This window comes from Callospermophilus lateralis, chromosome 7 (genome assembly GCF_048772815.1).
Source record: "Callospermophilus lateralis isolate mCalLat2 chromosome 7, mCalLat2.hap1, whole genome shotgun sequence".
Lineage (NCBI taxonomy): Eukaryota > Metazoa > Chordata > Mammalia > Rodentia > Sciuridae > Callospermophilus > Callospermophilus lateralis.
This window is the reverse complement of record NC_135311.1, coordinates 113930530-113949640: the sequence shown is the minus strand read 5'-3', so window position 1 is coordinate 113949640 and position 19111 is coordinate 113930530. Positions and strand designations below refer to the sequence as shown.

Genomic DNA, 19111 nt, shown 5'->3' with positions numbered 1-19111 from the left:
CTCTAGTATCCTCAGGAGAAAAAAAATCCCTGACTTGACTATTAACATTCTTCTGGGCCTTGGGGCCAGTACATAGGCGCCTTTTTCCCTCTTTCCCGCTTTTTTTCTTGCCCCGCCTTCCCCATCTTTGCCAGTGCACTTCCCCGTTCCACTTCCCACTTTTCCAGACTTCCCTACCTGAATCCCTGATCCCCACCCACTTGGCCAGTCCCCGCCTAGGCACTCCCCTGACATTTCAGCAGCAGACACTTAAAAAAATCCAGAGGAAATATTATGAACGGATCTGTTTGCCTCATTACATCGTTAGTCCAAGAAGAGGGTAGCTTACGATCCAGCGCAATGTGGGCACAGAGTGGGTGTTCAGGGAATGTCAGTTGCATGAAACTAGCCTTGCGACCCATGTCCCTAGCAGTCGCCTCCGTCAGGGAACATGTGGGGAAAGCGATGCAGACGAGGAGCTGGCGTCAAACAGCCCTCTTGGATTTCTCTCTTGCAGACTGAGGTGCCACTGCTGGCGTCCCTCGGTCTAAAGGGACCCGCGGAAGAGAGAGGCTGGGGTGGCACCACAAGGAGCGCACAAGGATGCACGCTGTAGGAGACTGTAGGAGACGGTCTGTCTGGCAGCTCGAAGGGCTAAAACGTCCAAAGGTTCCCGCAGTACGAGGCTAAACCAAGAGGCTGACTTGCCAGGCGTGAGTCACAACTCGGCGGTCTCTTATTAGAGGAAGCCCAGAATCCACGGGTAAACAAGCACAACCTGCAGAGCCCAGGCGCCCCGCGCGCCTGCGCAGTCGGGCCCCGCCCGCGTCCCCCAGGGCCCGCCCCGCCTTCGCCTCCGCCTCCGCCCTCTGCGTGCGCACCGCCTAAAGCCCGCCTCCCAGAAAGACTGCCGGCGCATGCGGCCGGGACTCATCACTGGCTGCCGGGGGCTCACCGCAAGAGTCGCCGGCGTAGCTCTGTAGTTGACGGGAGGATCTGAAGCCGGCCTCAGGTAGGCTGACTCCAGGGATCCCGGAGGAACTGCTCTCCCATGCAGGAGTCAGCAGCTCCAACCGAGACCTGCTCGCCCGGCCCCGCGCCGGGATGACAGACGCCGCTCCCCACCAATCAGGGGCGAGGTGGTCCGGCGTCCGGCCCAATGGGCTGCGTGCCTAACGGGAGTGGGGCGGGCGGCCCAGGCCGGCGAGGTGCCGGCTCCCGCGCGCGGGCCGCGTGGCCGGGAGCCGCTGCGGAGAGGGGCCGAGAGAGAGGGCCGGCCAGGGCGGGAATGGCCACAGAGGCCGCGGGCCCACATTGCAGCGGTGGGCAGCGCCCGGTCAGCCTGGCCTGGCTCGTGGACGGGGTAGAGTCTCTGAGCCCGTGCTCAGCGGTCCCTGGGAAAGCCCGGTGGCCGCCACTTCATTCCGTCTGCCCCGGCCCTCAGGTCTCAGGCCTCGGGTCCCCCCACCTGGAGGGGGGATTCCAGGCCCGCTGTCGCCGCCGCGGTGGGGAATGGACCAGGCGGCCCGTGGCCCCCACAGATCCTCCGTTGGGGGGAAGGGGCCTGTGAGCTCGCCGAGCCTCATGGTCCCTGGGATGGCCCGTGGCCCAGCCACGCTCACCTCTTTCCCCGCGGCGGAGGATGCAGGCTGTCTGGAGAAGTTCACTACGTTTGCGTGGCGCACTCACGTCCGCACTCGTTATAATCTTGAATCGTCAGCAGCCCTATGATTGGGGCGGTGCGGAGGTTCTCACCCGGTTTTACCGTGGTGTGAGTCCCAGCATCGGGCAACCCAAGGGACCTGACTGAGGGCTCAGCTCACGGACGATAGATGGAACTTGATCTCACAACTTTGATTTTTAGTTTTTTTTAAAGGTTTTTGTTTTTCCCCTTTGGTGAATTTCTTCAATGCATCTTGACTTATGTTTCAGTGAGTGCACGCCTTCTGATGTCTTCCCATCATCTAAAGAATAAAGTTAAGATTGGGCATTCAAGGTGGCACACAAGTTGGCACCTTGCCTTCCCTGTTCCTTCCCCTCTACTCTCCCGTTTCCATGCTCTGGGCCACGCTGTCAGTCCTTCAAGGCCCATCACAAGTCAGGTCTACATAGCAGAAGAGGTTTAGATCTCCCCCCCTCCAGGCTGCCCCTCACCACCTTCTGATGGGCAATGGCACTTTACCATGGTCTCACCGAAAGTTTTTTTGCCCCCTCTTTCCATTTTTATAGTCTTCATATGTTGTTCCTTCTCTTCCCTCGACCCCTGGCTTACTCATTTATTTGTAAATCTATCAGTATCTGAACTTTCAGCAACTTGAGTTACGGTTTTCACATGATAGGTAGACTGTAATCTGAGGGAATGAATCTTTTCAGACTCCCACTGGATGTCTCCAGGGTTATTTATTGCCAGGCTCTGTAGGAGACTGAAAGAATCTGCCCCAAAGACAGGTGTTACCCTTTTAGAGCGTAACTGGGACAAGTCAAGTGCAAATGAATGAGATGACCCTTTTGCAGAAGAAACCCATTCAAAAACTCAGTGTGGCTGAGGAATTTCTAGGAACATTCAAAATTTAGTAGGTGAGACCACCTTATGGTCTTGGCAGAAATGTCTGTTTAGAATATAATTGACAACGGAGCCAAGCCAAGACTGGTATTTGTCTTGTCAGTAAGAAACCATTTAACTATAAAGTGCCAATGGTGAGAGTAATATTTCCCCCAAATAATAGGGATTTAGGGTCAATAAGTTTGAGGAAATTGCTTCCTGTGTACTCTGTTAACTCATGAAGCACCTCTTAAAGGCCTTGCATTAAAGAAACCAAATGGGTATGTTTAGTTAGCATTTCTCTGATTTATCTGTCCATAAAACTCTTTGAAACTCAAAACACTGCTGCAGCAGAGGATAGAAAGTGTAGGCCCATGTCTTCCTTGCTGTCTGAGGGAAAGGCATTCTGAGCATTCTGATTTCCTTGCCAAATGTGTTCATTCCTGCTCCAGTGAGGAGTGGGGCGGGGAATGCTTCAAGCAGAACTCCCCTTTCCTAGTTCCTTTCTTAGCTTATTTTTGTTAGAATCCGTTTTCACATGGAACATTCTTGGTGGAGGAAAATGTCCTCCCCCTGCAAAGCAAATAGCCTCTGCCACTGGTGATTGTGTTTTTCTTTTTGGTCTCATTTGGGTTTGCCTACCGAATGCTGATTCTGGGTCTCTGAAGCTGGGGACTGGTGATTAAATCCTGCCTGTCCCTGTCTCCTCACTGTTTGCCTGTGCTTTTTCCACCTGCCTCTCCACTCTGCTGTCCTTGCAGCCACCTCACTTACCTCTCATCGGGTCTCTTTCTTTACTCTCTTGCAGCACTGTACTGCTCTTTGGATTTAATGTTTCCTCCCTCTGACTCCTCTGCCCTTTGCTGGGTTTCTATCCGACTTATCTGAGATCCCTTTCCCTCTGTGTCTAGTTTTTTTCTTGGCATACCTGGGAGAGATTGCCACCAAGACGTAAGTTGTTATTAAATTACAGAAGAAAACTACCTGTAATTGGAAGAATTTTAGGTTTAGCTTTAACTCCTTCTTAATGTTGAACCTCTTTTCATCTGTTTTCCACAATATAGAGGAGCTGTTTCTCAGTGATACATTGTAGTTTAGCCAAAGACATTATTTCTTTCTTAGAGAATTCAAGATTGCATTTTTTTCTCCATATAAGGGAAGTAATGAGACACCTGCGTGGTATCCCAGTGTTTGGTGGTGATGTTAGCTAATGTTAAGGGCCTAGTGTATCAACCAGCTTAGAGCTGTTTTGGGGGGCTGGGGATGTGGCTCAAGCGGTAGTGCGCTTGCCTGGCATGCATGCAGCCCGGGTTCGATCCTCAGCACCACATACAAAGATGTTGTGTCCGCCGAAAACTAAAAAAATAAATATTAAAAAAAAAATTCTCTCTCTCTCTTTAAAAAAAAAAAAAAGCTGTTTTTTGACTCATAAGGTCATTGTCAAAGCTTTAAATAAAATCTACATTGTTGTATAGCAGTTGGTTTTCCTACTGGTCTTTGACTAATGCCTTTCAGTGATCCAAGAAACATCTGTTATGATCCTGTTTAAACCTGACAAGAACCTTCCAAAGTCATGAGACATGTTCAAGGGGGTTCTTAGCCAGTAATTGGAAAAATAAGTATTTTAACCCAGTTGAGTTTGATTTACTGAAATACATTTTATCTATAATTTTTTTTTTTCAGATCAAAAAGGAAAATGAAGTACATTTTAGTTACTGGTGGCGTTATATCAGGAATTGGAAAAGGAATCATTGCCAGCAGTGTGGGCACAATACTGAAGTCATGTGGCTTACATGTAACTTCAATTAAAATTGACCCCTACATTAACATTGATGCAGGAACATTCTCTCCTTATGAGCATGGTAAGCAACCAAACAACCATCTCCCACCTCTCTCTTTTTTTAAAAACTGTGTATGTGAAAGAATATGTCACCTCTTGGGCATGTTACCTTTTGTACAACTTCCATTTCCTGCCTTCTAAAATGGTCTCTAACTAGCATGGCAGAATTTGTGATGCTTTTTCTTACCTGGATGGGAGAAGCAGAAATCTTAGCAGCCAATTTAGTGATTAGAGTCTACGAGTTTCCATAAAGGAAAATACCTTTTTGGTAGCAGTTGAATAAAAATTTGTTATTTCTCTTAAGAAAAGATACCTGGTGACATAATAAACTTTTTCATATTTGAGAAGAGAAGGAGTATGCTTAGTCTTTGTGACACCAATCTTTAGAAATTGAATGGTAGGTGAAAATTGTAAGACAGATTTTAGCACAGTATAAGAAAGATCTTTGGGGGTGGGGTTGTAGCTCAGTGGCAGAACGCTTGCCTAGCATGTGTGAGGCACTGGGTTTGATTCTCAGCACCGCATATAAAAAAGTAAAATAAAGGTCCATTAACAACTAAAAAAATAATTAAAAAAAGAAACAAAGAAAGATCTTTTTAATAGCAAGCGTCCTTCAAGAACTTCAAGAAGCTGTGAATTGTCTTTGGTGGAAAAGTCCAGACAGAGGCGCAGGACCACTTTGTAGGGATTCAAGCAGCAGGTAGATGCTAGATTTGAAAGATCTGTAAGCTTGGATTTTGTTTTGCTGGTAGAGTTTGAATAATATGAATAAAGATCTTTAAAACCATTAGGAAGGGTAGGAAAAGAGCATCTTACCTCCTTGTTGTTGCTGAGTTATCTCAGATCCATTGTTTAAAACTGGGGGAGATGTATTATGAAAACATACCTTTAAGTTGTAAAATTCTTCATTCTTACTCTTCCTTTCTAATGTTGAGGTTAAAGTCTGTAAGAACATTATGTAACAAATAGTACCAGGAAAAGGTCCATATACTAGGGGGATTTTTTTTTTTTTTCCCTTGGTGTTTCTAGGGCTGAAATCCGGGGTTTTACACTTGTTAGGCAAAGCCTAACTGAGCTACATCTGAGCAACTACTGATCTTAGTAGTAGATTCTCAAGGGCTCAGCTACATTTTCAACCCTTGGAGGAGTATTAAATATAAAGTTCTTAAGCACTTAAGAAAAAAATTTGGGTCGGGGTTGTGGCTCAGTAGTAGAGCACTTGCCTAGCATGTGTGAGACACTGGGTTTGATCCTTAGCACCACATAAAAATAAATAAATAAAATAAAAATATTGGAAAAAACAAAGTGATAAGAGTTTATCTACAAAATAAAAAAAAAAAGAGTTTATCTACAATAAACAAATTTTAAAAAGAAAAAAATAGACATTTTTTTCCTTTCCTGTTTTTGAGCTTGTCTCTTATTGTGATGGTAGGAATGAATCATTCTAAACAAAAAAGATCTAGAATGAAGTTGAAGAAATGAATGTGAAACAAAGGAATGGGGGAAGGTTGGGCAGATTCACAACTTGGCTTAGAACCAAAGGGTAGCCCAGAGGCTGTTTTTTTTTGTTGTTGTTTGTTTATTAATTTATTTATTTCTTATTTTTATATATTTTTTAGAAGTAATTGGACACAAAACCTTTATTTTGTTTATTTATTTTTATGTGGTGCTAAGGATCAAACCAGGGCCTGGCACGTGCTAGACGAGCTCTCTACTGCTGAGCCACAACCCCAGCCCGAGGCTAGTTTTTATAATCAGCACAACCTTCCTCTGCATATGTCATGGAAATTTTGAATAGAATCATACTTTTGTTATACTTTAAACTTTATTCTGCTCAGGTGGGAGCCTTTTCTGGAAGTCTTTTTTTTTTTTTTTCCTTTGGGGAGCAGTTGCCATACTAAAGTGTCCTTTACCCTCAGCCTTCAGAGCTGGCATTTCCTTCCATTCCTTCCTCTTGTATAACTCTTCCTGATAGAGTTTGTTGAAAGGCTGAAAGTTTGAAGTTACAGTTTGGAGAATAATAGGTAATTTTACTTTTTTGTGTCATATTTAGTTTTCTAGAAATAGATTTTTTGCTTCATATCAGGTTAATGCAGATTTTTTTCACGGGCTGGGGATATAGCTTAGTTGGTATAGTGTTTGCCTCTCATGCACAAGCCCTGGGTTCAATCCCCAGCACCACCACCAAAAAAAAAAAACATTTCAGGAGACTTGGGAAGATGGCTTAAAAGTATGCAAATGTAGATTTTTTTCTGCCCAATTTCAGGATTCAAGTTGTGCTGCAGCTTACACATTTTTCACTTAAAAAATATTCTCACTGTTTGCTGTAGGTGAAGTTTTTGTGCTGGATGATGGTGGGGAAGTGGACCTGGACCTGGGTAATTATGAAAGGTTCCTTGACATCTGCCTTACCAAGGACAATAATCTCACCACTGGGAAGATATATCAGTATGTCATTAACAAGGAGCGCAAAGGAGATTACCTGGGGAAAACCGTCCAAGGTAATACTGGATTTACCTTTAAGATTTAAATTCTTAGCCAGTTTACTTTCTTTTGAGGATAAAAATTGACTTTTTATGTAATTCTAGCATTTTGTCAAGGTATTATTACTGAAATGATGCCTTTAGTGGAAAATCAGAAATTGGCCATTTACTTAGAAACTAACATGAAGAAACTGCCTCTCCTGTGTGAATAGTATCTGAAGCTTGTCAGTCCAGCCAATGTGGCGTCATTTGAGACCAGAGAGGGTTGTTTTTGCCCAGTGATGAGTGAAGTGGTGGAGGCTGCTAGGTCAGGACATGGAATCAGGAGTGTGGATGCGGTGTCCCTGGGATTCGTGTGTGTGGACCATGATGAAGAACAGCATCCATCGTGCCCACTGGTTTTCCCTGGCATCATCGGCCAAGGGGAGTCTGAAAAGTGGGTTCCTGGGTCCTCTCAAACTTTCCCTAGCACAATTTCACTTTTATTTGTTTGCTGTTCAGATAATGTGGTACAAAGTGCTCATTTGAGAAAAGTATTTTATTACTTTAAAAAAGTGACAGGGGAGTGGGGAACCACAGGTCTAATGGAATGGCAGCAGCCCGCATTTGGGGGGACATTTTCCTTTGAGGTATGAGAGCAGATCTGCTTTTGGCTATCCAACTTTACTGGACTAAAAGCTGAGGGTCACAGTGACAGCTGGCCTGGGTCTGCCCTGGCCCCATTCTGAACAAATCTGGTTATATTTGGGTCTTGGCCCTGCCACTTAATCTTATGAATGTGGACAAATCACATACACTCTTTGAGTTGTGGTTTCCTTTCCTATAAAATGGAGATAATAACAGCACCTATCTATCCAGCTCTTAGGAGTTCTAAGGAGCTACATCAATGAGGTGTTTCCTTGAGTTCCTGACGCTTAGGAAGGACCAATTAGGAACTAAAATAGTTGTCAGTCATGTAGTTTATTGTTCTAGGCACTAGTGCGTTCATTCATCTGTTCTCTGATTCATCAGATATTTATTAAATGCTCTCTGTGGTTGGACCTAACGGGTGCTGAGAATATGTGATAAACAAGACCACGAGGTCATTGTCCTTATGGAAGCTGGCTGTGAGAGAGAGAAAAACCAAACAGATAAAATGAGATAGCTGATAGGAGCTGTGAGGAAATAAATGGAGTGAAGCGAGAAAGCATGGCTAGGGGAAGCTACTTTGGACAGATGGTTAGGGAAGCCTTCAAGGAGAGGAGGAGCGGAGGAGCTGGGGAGGTCATGGGCAGAGAGGAAGGAGGAGGGGGTCACAGCAAGTACTGAGGCCTAAGGCACAGGGGGCTCCAAGGAACAAAGGGGAGGCTGGTGTGTCTGAGGCATAGTGACCGAGGCCGATATTCAGAGAGGTTGGCCAGCTGCGCCTTCTGGGCCAGGCAAGGAGTTGGAATTGACTCAGCAGTGGGAAGAACTGAAGAGTTTAAACATGGGAGTGATGAATTCTGATTTGCATTTTCAAAACATCACTTTGGCCACTGTGTGTAGAATAGATAATGAATATCCTTGTGTGTGTTTACTGGAGTTGAACAGAATCTGGAGTTAAACAGTAATCTTTTGCTCCATAGGAATTTGCACAGTGAGCCCAACAACTATGATTTTGAAAGGTTCAGCAGTAGCTGGCATTTACTGTACTCTGGCTTACAAGGCCATCTCATAAAATTTCCACAACTTTATAAAGTAGGAGCTTTACCTCCACTTGACAGAGGAAACCAAGTTTAAGAATAGATAAGTAATTGGCCCTGTGAATCGCAGCTAATGAGTGGCGAACTGAGATGTCAACCCAGACCCCAAAGGCTGCTCCCCTCACCACTCTGCTCTGTGTCCTGTCTCTGCAGCGGGTTGTCTTCCCTTCAGTAAACTGGAAGCATAATGTGCACGGCTCCTGCAGGTCTCCTATGCCTGGAAAAGCACTCAGATGTGATGTGCCCACCTTCAGTCTTGGCTGTGAACAGTAGAGTGACCACATGGCCTATTGTGTTTGCATGTGGACAGACAGGCTGACTGAATGGGCTGATGCTCTGAGGTGGTTCAGGATGCCATTCTTGGCCTCCTCTTGTGTGATTCCAGCAACAACTTATAAATCTGAGGAGGTGGCCAAGGGGAGTTTGAACCAGAGATTATTGAGGCCATTGAAAGGGGGCCTCAAAAGTATTTTTATGAAACCACTACTGCTCTGTCCAGGCAAAAAGTGTAGTAGTTTCTAAAATTATTTTTTTTAGTATTTGAGGTAAATGTGTTTGCTTCAGTCAATGCCTGTGGACAAGCATGAGTTCCAGCTTGTTTTTTCTTTCCAGTTGTCCCTCACATCACAGATGCAATCCAGGAGTGGGTGATGAGACAGGCGTTAATACCTGTAGATGAAGATGGTATAGAACCTCAAGTGTGTGTTATCGAGGTTTGTATGGTTCCCTTGTTTGTGAACAGAGCACTCATTCATCTCCTAGTTAGCCATTGGCACCTGGCAAGACGTTCCCAGTGCAGTCAGGGCAAGATGCTGCCGTGGGGCTGGTGAGAACAGTCATAGTATGGGAGAAAATTCTTGTCCAAGTGATACTACTTTTGTAGCATTATGGATTCACTTAATGTCACCTCTTCCAGAAAGAGTGGTGTGACACATTTCCCTCTCTCCTGGGCAAGCTGGCAGACCTTTGCTTCCCTGCAGCAGGAGCACTCATCTGAATGAGTGTGTGGTTTTGGTTTCCGGGTGCTTTGTCTCCCAGCTGTTGGATCTCAGTGTTCCTTCAAGATGAAGAGACTTGAAAGTTCCAGCAGTTTTTTTAATATAACTTATGACTTTTTGTAAAAATCATCTATGATTAGCTAAGGAGATGAGATTAGTTTTTTTTTTGCTTTGTGGCTCTCGCACAAATAAAATTCCTGGTACCTCTCTCACCTCTTCTTTTTCTTAAAATGCTGTGGAAATATCTGTAATAGCCTTGGGGAATTGTGAGCCTACCCAGAAGGGTACCCTTTCTACCAACTGACATTCTGCAGGGGTGGGATGTTCTTATTACATTGGTAACTGAATTGAGGCAACAGAGCAGATGTTAGAAAAGGAAACCACCTGAAAAAGATTGAGTGCTCAATCTTTAAAATAACATTGCTCTTCTAGCTTGGAGGAACTGTGGGAGATATTGAAAGCATGCCTTTCATTGAGGCCTTCCGGCAGTTCCAGTTCAAGGTCAAAAGGGAGAACTTTTGTAATATCCACGTCAGTCTAGTTCCTCAGGTAAGGCATTTACAGTCTGACTTTGGGGGAGAAAAGGTTGATTTTCACACTTTATCTAATAGTTTTCAATACTTGAGGTATGGAAACAAGGAATAAAGAATTTCTTGGTGAAAAGTTTATCATAATCATGTTTTGAAAAGATGAAATGGGGGGCTGGGGATGTGGCTCAAGCGGTAGTGCGCTCGCCTGGCGTGCGTGCGGCCCGGGTTCGATCCTCAGCACCACATACAAACAAAGATGTTGTGTCCACCAAGAACTAAAAAAAATAAATAAATTAAAAAAAAAAAAAAAAGATGAAATGGAAAACATTTGAAAGATGAATCAGGGCAGTTGTGGTTGAAGTTGTGGTTGAAGTAGGTGAATTGACCTGCCCTTGTTTTTACTACATGGCAAAAATAGAGAAAGGTTTTTTTTGTTTGTTTGTTTGATTGTTTTTGTTTTTTGTCTTTTTAAAGACAAAAATTCACAAAGTTAGCACAAAGAGGAATTAAATAATAATACAAATTGAGAAGTCGGAGAGCAGTTGGTTATGTAGAAACCGATCTAGCAGACAGGCCTGGAAGTGCTGAACCCTCACCAGTGGCAGTAGGGAGAGCAGAGAAGCAGCCCTGTTGGCCGCAGAATCACCACAGGCTCAGAGCAGGCAGCACGGGTCCCTCTAGGAGTGGGGGCACTGGTTGGGCTCATTGCAACTGCTGTTTCAGAAGAGGTAAATCCTCACCCCCCTACCCAATGTGTACAGGTAGGCCGTCAGCCTCTCTTCACTTTGGCAGAAGACTGTAGGCCCTGGGGAGGGTTCCAGATAGCAGGCACTAATTGAGAGCAGTGACACAGAACCAGGAACGTGTCGTGGAGTGTGATGTTACAATGTTGAGACACTTTGTCTCTTTCATCACAGCCAGGTGTGGTCCTTCCATGTAGGATATGGTAAGGGTCTTCTCTGGTGTATGACTGGTCCAGGAGAAAAGACACTACCTCAGGGCTCTGCAATGAACCAGGACAGCCAGAGGCCCACAGTGACCTGCTTGCCCCCTCTCACAGAGCTTCCAGTTAGCTTTTAAGTATGTGTAGCAGTCATTGATTAAAATCATGCAGGAGGTAAACTATGCATTAAATAAGAACTAGATGCCAGAAGAAGGGAACATGTGGAGACAATCTTGGAAGTTAAGAATTGGATAGGAGAGATGAAAAAGTTAAGAGAAAAGAAGTTGAGGGAATACCTCAGGAAGTAGGGCAGAGACCAATAGGCAGAAAATAGGAGACAAAATGTAAGAGTTAGAGGACTAGTCTAGGAGTTAGTATCCAAATTGCAGGATTTCCAGAAAAGAGGTACAGAGAAATGAAAGGGAAGTGTGATCTAAACCAGGAGGTCAACAGATGGTGGCCCAGGGGCCAAATCATCCTATTACCTGTTTTTTGAAAATACAGTTTTATGGAAATTGAGCCCTATCTATTTTTTGTATTTTCTATGACAGCTTTTGCACTAAAACAAAGGTGAGTAGTTTTGACAAAGATCATAAGGTTGAGAAAAACCCTCAAGTATTTTTTTTTAATCTAGGCCTTTACAGAAAAAGATTTCTGACCCCTGATCTAAAAAGGAAATTGTGGGACATGAGTTTCTAGATTGAAATGGCCCATTGAAGGGAAGGGAGGGGGGGATGGGAATAGGAAAAACAGTAGAATAACTTGGACAGAACTTTCCTGTGTTCATATGAGTACACACCAGTGCAGCTCCACATCATGTACAACCACAAGAATGGGAAGTTATTATCCATATATGTATTTATGTCAAAGTACATTCTACTATCATGTATAACCAAAAAGAAAATTTTAAAAAGGGCCGGGGGCTGTTGAGTGCCCAGGCATATTGGATCCAACATGACCCACACCAAAGCACTTTGCTGTGAAGGTTCAGAAAAATGAGGCAGAAAGGCTCTAAAGGAAAAGATAACTTTCTTTTTAAGAAAAAAAATCAATATGGCAATATTAGAGGCTAAATATAATAAAGCTATTGCATTAAAAATCCTAAAGGAGAATTTTTTACAACCTAAAATTCTAAACCCAGCAAATCTCTTATGTGTAGAGGAGAATAAAGATAATTTAGTACAGAAAGGAAAAGTTTGGTCCATAGTTTAACTGAATAGTATTTAGCTCTGAAGAGGCTGCGGGAACCAGAAGAGTACGTTCTAGTCAGGAGAGAGGAATGAGGGAGAGAATAGGTCCTTATTTAACAGGGAATTCAACAGAAAATGCCTCATTCTAAATGTTAAAAGTAGCAATAAAGCATACCAGAAGGATCAATTAAAAGGGTTGAAGTGAGTTGGGAGTATAGTTCAGTGGTGAAACTTGTGCTTAGCACGTGCCAGACCCTAGGTTCAGTCCCTAGCACCTAAATAAATAAGAAAAGAGTTGAAGTCCCCAGCACCAAAAGAAAGAAAGAAAAGGAATGAAAAAGTTGAAGAGCCCTTATTAGGGTTTGGAGAGTGGGAGAGGGTGGATGAGGCTAGGTACCACTGCTCTTTAGGACAAATCCCCTACAACTATTTGACTAAATACGTGCATGTGCAGTTTCAATAAATACAAGCTAAATTCTAAAAATGGTCAAACTGTCTTTAAAAAGGATTTCATGGAAAAGTTATACTTGAAAATTCTTTATTGTAGAGAAACTAACCTCCCATTTTTTTTTTTTTTTCTTTTGACTATTAGCCAAGCTCAACCGGGGAACAGAAGACGAAACCCACCCAGAACAGTGTTCGGGAACTTAGAGGGCTTGGACTTTCCCCAGACCTGGTAGGATTTCCTGATGACCTGGTTTCATTGTGATCTCTTAGGTCTAATTAAAATCATGCCTCCACACCAGGCAGGACCTTTGTCTTCTTGGCAAGCCTTTAATGAAAATCGATGGTGGAGGACATGGGTTCCTGCTTGGGGCTGTAGTTGTGAGATTTTCTTATGGCATTTGTGAGGTTTTGCACTTCCTGAGCCTTGGTTCTCTTTGTTCTTTATTTATTGTCTTTTTCCTACACAAGAACATTCATAGATGAGGAAAGCCTCAGTTAGTTCCTGTAGTTCTTTCATCTACCTCTTGGTTTACACTGCCATCTTCTTACGTTTCTTTGGTTTGGGTTTTAGGAATTTCAGTTTTGAAGATGAGATATTTTCACGGATCGCATGCATTGTTCTGAATGCTAACATTTTCATCCATCTTAACAATGTGATATCTATTTTAATTTTATTCAGTGAAAAAACTCAGCTTTGTAACCCTTCCTTCTGTCTAAGCCCCCTTTTTTTCTTTACTGCTAGGTTGTATGCAGGTGCTCAAATCCTCTTGACACATCAGTGAAAGAGAAAATATCTATGTTTTGCCATGTGGAACCTGAACAAGTAAGTAGAAATTGTATCTTTGTGGAAACTATTTTTTGTTTATAGTTACCTGAAGCCTCTTGACCATGATGTTTCATGAGGCTTGCTGGTGTTTCACAGTTAGATATAATAGACTGGCCTCTAGCAGAACCCTTGGCTCTGTCACTCACCATCCCCTACTTCTTGAGGTTTCCCAAATGTTCCTGTACCTCTTCTGCATATTCCCTCCTCACTCTTTGGCCTTTTTTTTTCTTTTCTTTTTTTTTTTTTTTTGGTACTGGGGATTGAACCTAGGGGCACTTAACCATTGAGCCACATCCCCAGCTCTTTATTTTTCATATTTGAGACGGTCTTGCTAAGTTGCTTAGGGCCTCATTAAATTGCTGAGGCTGGCTTTGAACTTGCGATCCTCCCAAGCTGCTGGGGTTACAGGCATGTGCCACCTTCAGGCTCACCCTTTGTTCTTTATGCTTCATCCCTGCTGAATGTTTTTCTGTTTCCTTAACACCTCACACCCATTCTGTTGTTGCTTTTGAGCTTGCTAATTTCTATCAGAAGTCAGTGTCCCTTTCTCCCTGTTGTCTTGGAAAACTGTTCATTTTCATACTTCAGGGTCTGGCTAGGACATGGTATAGACTGAGAAGCTTTATCTTTAGCTCCTTGACCTCAACCCTCAGAATTCATCACTTCCTTCTCTGGGCTACCTGTGCATCTCACATATGCCGGTGGTGAGCCTATGCTGTGCCTCTTGATGTGTGTGTGCATGTGTCCATGTTTATCTCCCCTCACAGACTGAGCTTCTGGAGGACAAGGATCATCTTATTTAGCTTTGGGTCTCTGGTGCCTGGTGTCGGGGTGTTGTAGTCTCTCATATATTTTAGCTTTTTGTCATTGTGATAATGGAGCAGACTATGGTACAGAAAATAACAAAATTTTGGAACCTATATAATGCTTAGTATGAAAATTCTGGTAGTGATAAATTGAAATTATGGCATTGGTTGGTGTATTAGTCAGCTTTTTGTCACTACAACAAAATACCTGAGGCAGCTAATTTAATAAAGGAAAGAGGTTTACTTGCTTCACAGTGTTGGAGGCTGAAAGTCCAAAGGGCACAGCATATGCTCTGGGAAGACTGCATGGTGGATAGCAGAGCCCATGTGGAGGAGGATCGTATTTCCAGCTAGGAAACGGAGCGGGGAGGGGTGTGTTTTGCTCTTTTTATAATAACCCTCTCCGAGAAAACAAGGATCACAGGAGAAATGTCTTAATTCCTTTTGAGGTTAGGGGCCCTGGTGATCCAAGGAACTTTCTAGACTCAATACCCAATACTTCTCAATGCCACCACTCTGGTTCCAAGCCACCAGTCACATGGACCCTTGGGGGACACCAAACCACAGCAGCAGGTTTGGCTGAGGGAAGACTAGAAGGGAAGTTGAAGTTGAGGAATTTCAACCTTAGATTGTGGAGACTACTAGATGGCTGAGGATCAGGAGACTGATCAGGAGAGCCCAGATGGCTCACAGAGGGGACAGTAAAGCAGTGGTGTTGAAATAAGAGAATCCACTTGTAAGATTTTGAGGAGAACATAGGAGGATGACAGGTGTAGGCATGGCCTGGCGTAGGCATGAATGGGGCAGAAGGAAAGCCCTTGGCCCTCTCCATGGTGGCTCAGGCCTCAGCGGGGCTGGAGTCACGGCTCGCAGGTGTGATTCCTGAGCCAGGAGACCACCGGAAGGATTGTTTCATACTGACCCTGGAGCACAGTGATTTTCATGTTCTCAACAGCCCTTTGTCATTCACTTTGATTATTTTAGATATTTCTGTCCTAGCAAGTGAAGGGAATTCAATTCCTAGTAGAATTGATTCTCATTAAAAGTGTTCACTATTAAAAATGTGACAGGTATTTCCATTTTTAAATTTGATGTTCAGATCTTTTTGTCTGTTTTTAAAATTGAGTTATTTATCTTGTTGAGTTGTAGGAGTTCTTTATATAATGTGAATACAAGCCTTTTGTCATATACTTACATGATTTATAATATTATCCCCATCTGTGGCTTGCCTTTTTATTATCTTAACAGTGTCTTGGAGCAGAAAAGCTTTTACATTTTCAGCTTATCCATTTTTTTTCTTTTATGGGTTGTGCTTTTGCACATTTTTTTAAGGACCCTTTGCTTAACCAAGGTCATGAAGATTTTCTTCTCCATTTTTTTTCTGTAAGTCTTATATTAGGTCTTACATGATCCATTTTGAGTTAAGTTTTGTGGATTGTGTGAGGAAATTGCATTTCCTGATGAGATATGGCACATATAAGACACCCTGGCAATTTCTGTTCTTTGCTCTATAGCCCAGCAACATTACTAAAATTCTATTAGGTTGGATTGTTTACCTACAAATACTTTTGGTTTTTGTGGATAAGCAGTGATATTGTTTATGCATTTAGTGGTTATTGTTTCTTGTTTTCCAGTTTAAGTTTCATTTATTTTCCAGTGAAATTAAATGTAATGGCCGTCTGTCCAGCATTTCTGAATAGTGATAGATGGCCATTCTTGCCTTGTTCTGGACTTTAAATAGTAAACATTAATATTAAATGAATCCATATGATATTTACTGTGGGTTTTTTATATTTTCAGTTTTTCCCTAATAATCTTAAATTACCTACAATTTTTGTTATGAATTGGTTTTAGATTTTTAATTAAGTCTGCATCCATCTTTTTCAATCTATTCGCATGGTGAGTTCCACTTTTAAATCTCCTAATGCAGTGGTTTTTAAAGTTGGCTGCACATTGGAATCACTATAGAAACTTGTAAAAGTGCTGATGCCTGCTTCCTCTCCCGGAGATTCTAGTTTAAGTGCTCTGGGTTGCAGTGGGGGCATTAGGATTTTTATAAATGTCCCTTAATGATTCTATTGTGCAGATAAGTTTGAGAACCACTGTTCTGAGTTAAGCCATTCAGGGATTCCTGGGATAGGTCCTCCTTCAATATGATTCTTTTTTTTTTTTTTTAAATAACATTTGTGGTTTGGCTTGTGATTTTTAAAAGGATTTCTACATCCATGTTCTAATAGATTAGCTACTAACTTTCTGTTCTGGTCTTCTTCAGTTGGTTTTGGTATTATATCTTTTTCTAAAAGATTACCCTTTTTTCAAATTGGAAATTTTTCCAAGGTTATGTAGCTAGTAGCCAGGGCTGTAAGTTCAGTTAGTTTTTGTTTTTATTAAATCACATCCTTTTTTTAAAACAGGTAATCTGTGTCCATGATGTCTCGTCCATCTACCGGGTCCCCTTGTTGTTAGAAGAGCAAGGGGTTGTAGATTATTTTCTTCGAAGACTTGACCTTCCTATTGAGAGGCAGCCACGGAAAATGCTGATGAAGTGGAAAGAGATGGCAGACAGGTTTGCCTCCCCGTGAGGAGCTGGCAGTGCCAGCTGCCTTCCTCTTTAGTAGGGGCCCAGGGGATTCAGTCATGTTGGAGCATGTTAGCACCTCGCTCTCAGATCACTGGAGGTCTTCATGGTAAGGGACGTTCAGGTTGCTAAGGAAGGAGCTGGTAGTTGTCAAGTGGAGACAACATAGGTGAAGAGGGCCTGGCAAGGCAGGGGCAGTTCCCAGACCTCTAGGCAGCGAGTGCAGATTGTTTTCAGCTATTCAGTCAGCACAAACAGGTGCCTCGTGGCAGTGGATTACCATGGGAATGGGTGGCCATGGCTGGAACACTTGTGGGCAGGCAGCATGCCTATTGTCTGAACCGCGTTTGGGAAAATGTTGCTCAACCAGCACCACCCTTGCTCAGCAAGGCCTTGTGGGACCACCTCCTGAAGTGCTGGTGCTCTCACCTTGCTTCAGGGTCTTCTCTCGGGGCCTCAGAGCAATGGATGTGCCTTGTCACAGTTGCAGAACTAAAAACAGTGTGGAGGTCATATGCACATGCAGAGGGAGCATTTATTCTGTTCTGTGATGTTTGAGTTTTGACCTTTTTTTTCATGGATCTTTTACATGTCCATTTACATGTAGCTACCAAGATGGCCCACAGTCTTACAGTTCTTTTTTCTTAAAATGTTATTTGCATTTTGCTCTGTTACTAATTATACTTTATAATGAAAATTTTAACAAGTGTGGACTCTTCTATTATGTGAATATCCCATAATTTATTTGATTCTTCCCTTCATGTCATTAACTCATGGGATTTGTCTGTTTGTGTCTGTTCAGTTTTCTTTGCCCTTTGGGATTGAAATTTTTTAAAAACAAATTTGTGTGAGATTTTGAAACCTTTTTGATAACAGCTTCTAAAATCAATCTTTCTTTACAAAGCCTGCCCTGTTGACCTGAAATTGCTTCTTTACTGGTCTGTGTGTGACACTCGTGATGTTCATTTCCATTGTGTTCTTCCAAGACATTCTTTTCTTCTCTTGCCAAAGCAGTTTTGGTCTCATGGTGATATGTGTATTCCAATTAATTGGGTGTTTCTTTGATAGATATGATCGCTTGCTGGAGACCTGCTCTATTGCCCTTGTGGGTAAATACACGAAGTTTTCAGACTCATATGCCTCTGTCATTAAAGCTCTGGAGCATTCCGCATTGGCCATCAACCACAAATTGGACATCAAGGTGAGGTGGGATGACCTAAGTTATCCAAGGGGTAAATAGGGAAGCAGTCTATATTCTCATAGATGCTGCATGCCATATCTCCTTTATAAGTTTTTGGAGCTCTGAGTTTCTTCTGGGAGATAAGAGAGGTTGGTTGGTTCCTGGCTCTGAGAATGCAGAGTATTTTCTGGAAATAATGAAGGGGAGAGGTGGTCAGAGTAGAGGTATAGAGAGACTGAATGCTTGGATCTGAATATCAGTTGACCACATGAAATTGTCCTAGGATAAAATTGTTCTTTGGGGTGGGAAGACCTGGTGGACAGGGGCATGTTGTGTGGTTGATAGCACTACCTGGAGCGTTGTCAATGACTGCTTTGCTTTGCAGTGTGGTGGGCAGAAGCTGAGCTGGTAGAATGTTTGGACAAGACTCCACTGCCAAATGAAATGCCTGGGACTCAAATTCTAGCTCCGTTGCCTAGGAAGTATATGGCCCTGGACAACCCTCTCCCTGCTCAGTTTCCCATAAAAAGGCATAGTGATGTTCCTTCCTCCTGGGTTGTAAGATTGATGAGATAATGTGAAGTGCTGAGGTTTGTGCGTGCCGTATTAGTGCTCCTTGAAAATCTCCCACCTGTCCCTCCTTCCCACAGGGAGAGACAAGGTCTTGCTAAGTTACCCAGGCTGGGCTCAAACCTGTGATCCTCCTGCTTCAGTCTCCTTAGTACCTGGGATTACAGACATACACCACAGTTCCTGCCTCTTATCTATCCCCTGTAGGACTTTCCTTCTTAGCTCACCAGCTGAGATTTAGAAGTGAAGTGGGATCTCGGTGCTTGATGGTGCCATGAACCTTGCCCCACCATCTGTACTGCAGTTTTCTTCCTGCTTCTACATGTTTCTCAGGGTGATAACTTAGCTTGCTTTGTGCTTTGGGCAGGTTCTTGCAGGATGACCTGTTAGAAGTGTTTAAGAATCAGAGGATCCCATTACATAGCCCTGATTTAGTTTTTGCTCATTCTTTCCATCATTCAGTTATCCACTTGAG

At 43.2% G+C, this 19111-nt stretch overlaps 1 protein-coding gene and 1 non-coding gene across 2 annotated transcripts in view; both read left to right on the top strand.

Moving 5' to 3' along the window:
* The first annotated feature begins 867 nt into the window (after positions 1 to 867).
* Positions 868 to 19111, top strand: part of Ctps1 (CTP synthase 1) — a 29539-nt gene continuing 11295 nt past the window's right edge. The window contains exons 1-9 of the mRNA XM_076862891.2: positions 868 to 991; positions 4205 to 4383; positions 6692 to 6862; positions 9181 to 9281; positions 9999 to 10115; positions 12822 to 12905; positions 13419 to 13499; positions 16723 to 16874; positions 17955 to 18087. Of these exons, the coding sequence (XP_076719006.2) occupies positions 4218 to 4383; positions 6692 to 6862; positions 9181 to 9281; positions 9999 to 10115; positions 12822 to 12905; positions 13419 to 13499; positions 16723 to 16874; positions 17955 to 18087 (1005 nt within the window). The 5' untranslated portion in view covers positions 868 to 991; positions 4205 to 4217. The remainder of the gene's footprint in view (positions 992 to 4204; positions 4384 to 6691; positions 6863 to 9180; positions 9282 to 9998; positions 10116 to 12821; positions 12906 to 13418; positions 13500 to 16722; positions 16875 to 17954; positions 18088 to 19111) is intronic.
* On the top strand, positions 6474 to 6545 carry Trnae-cuc (transfer RNA glutamic acid (anticodon CUC)). The gene has a single exon. It is a non-coding gene; the product is annotated as a tRNA-Glu (tRNA).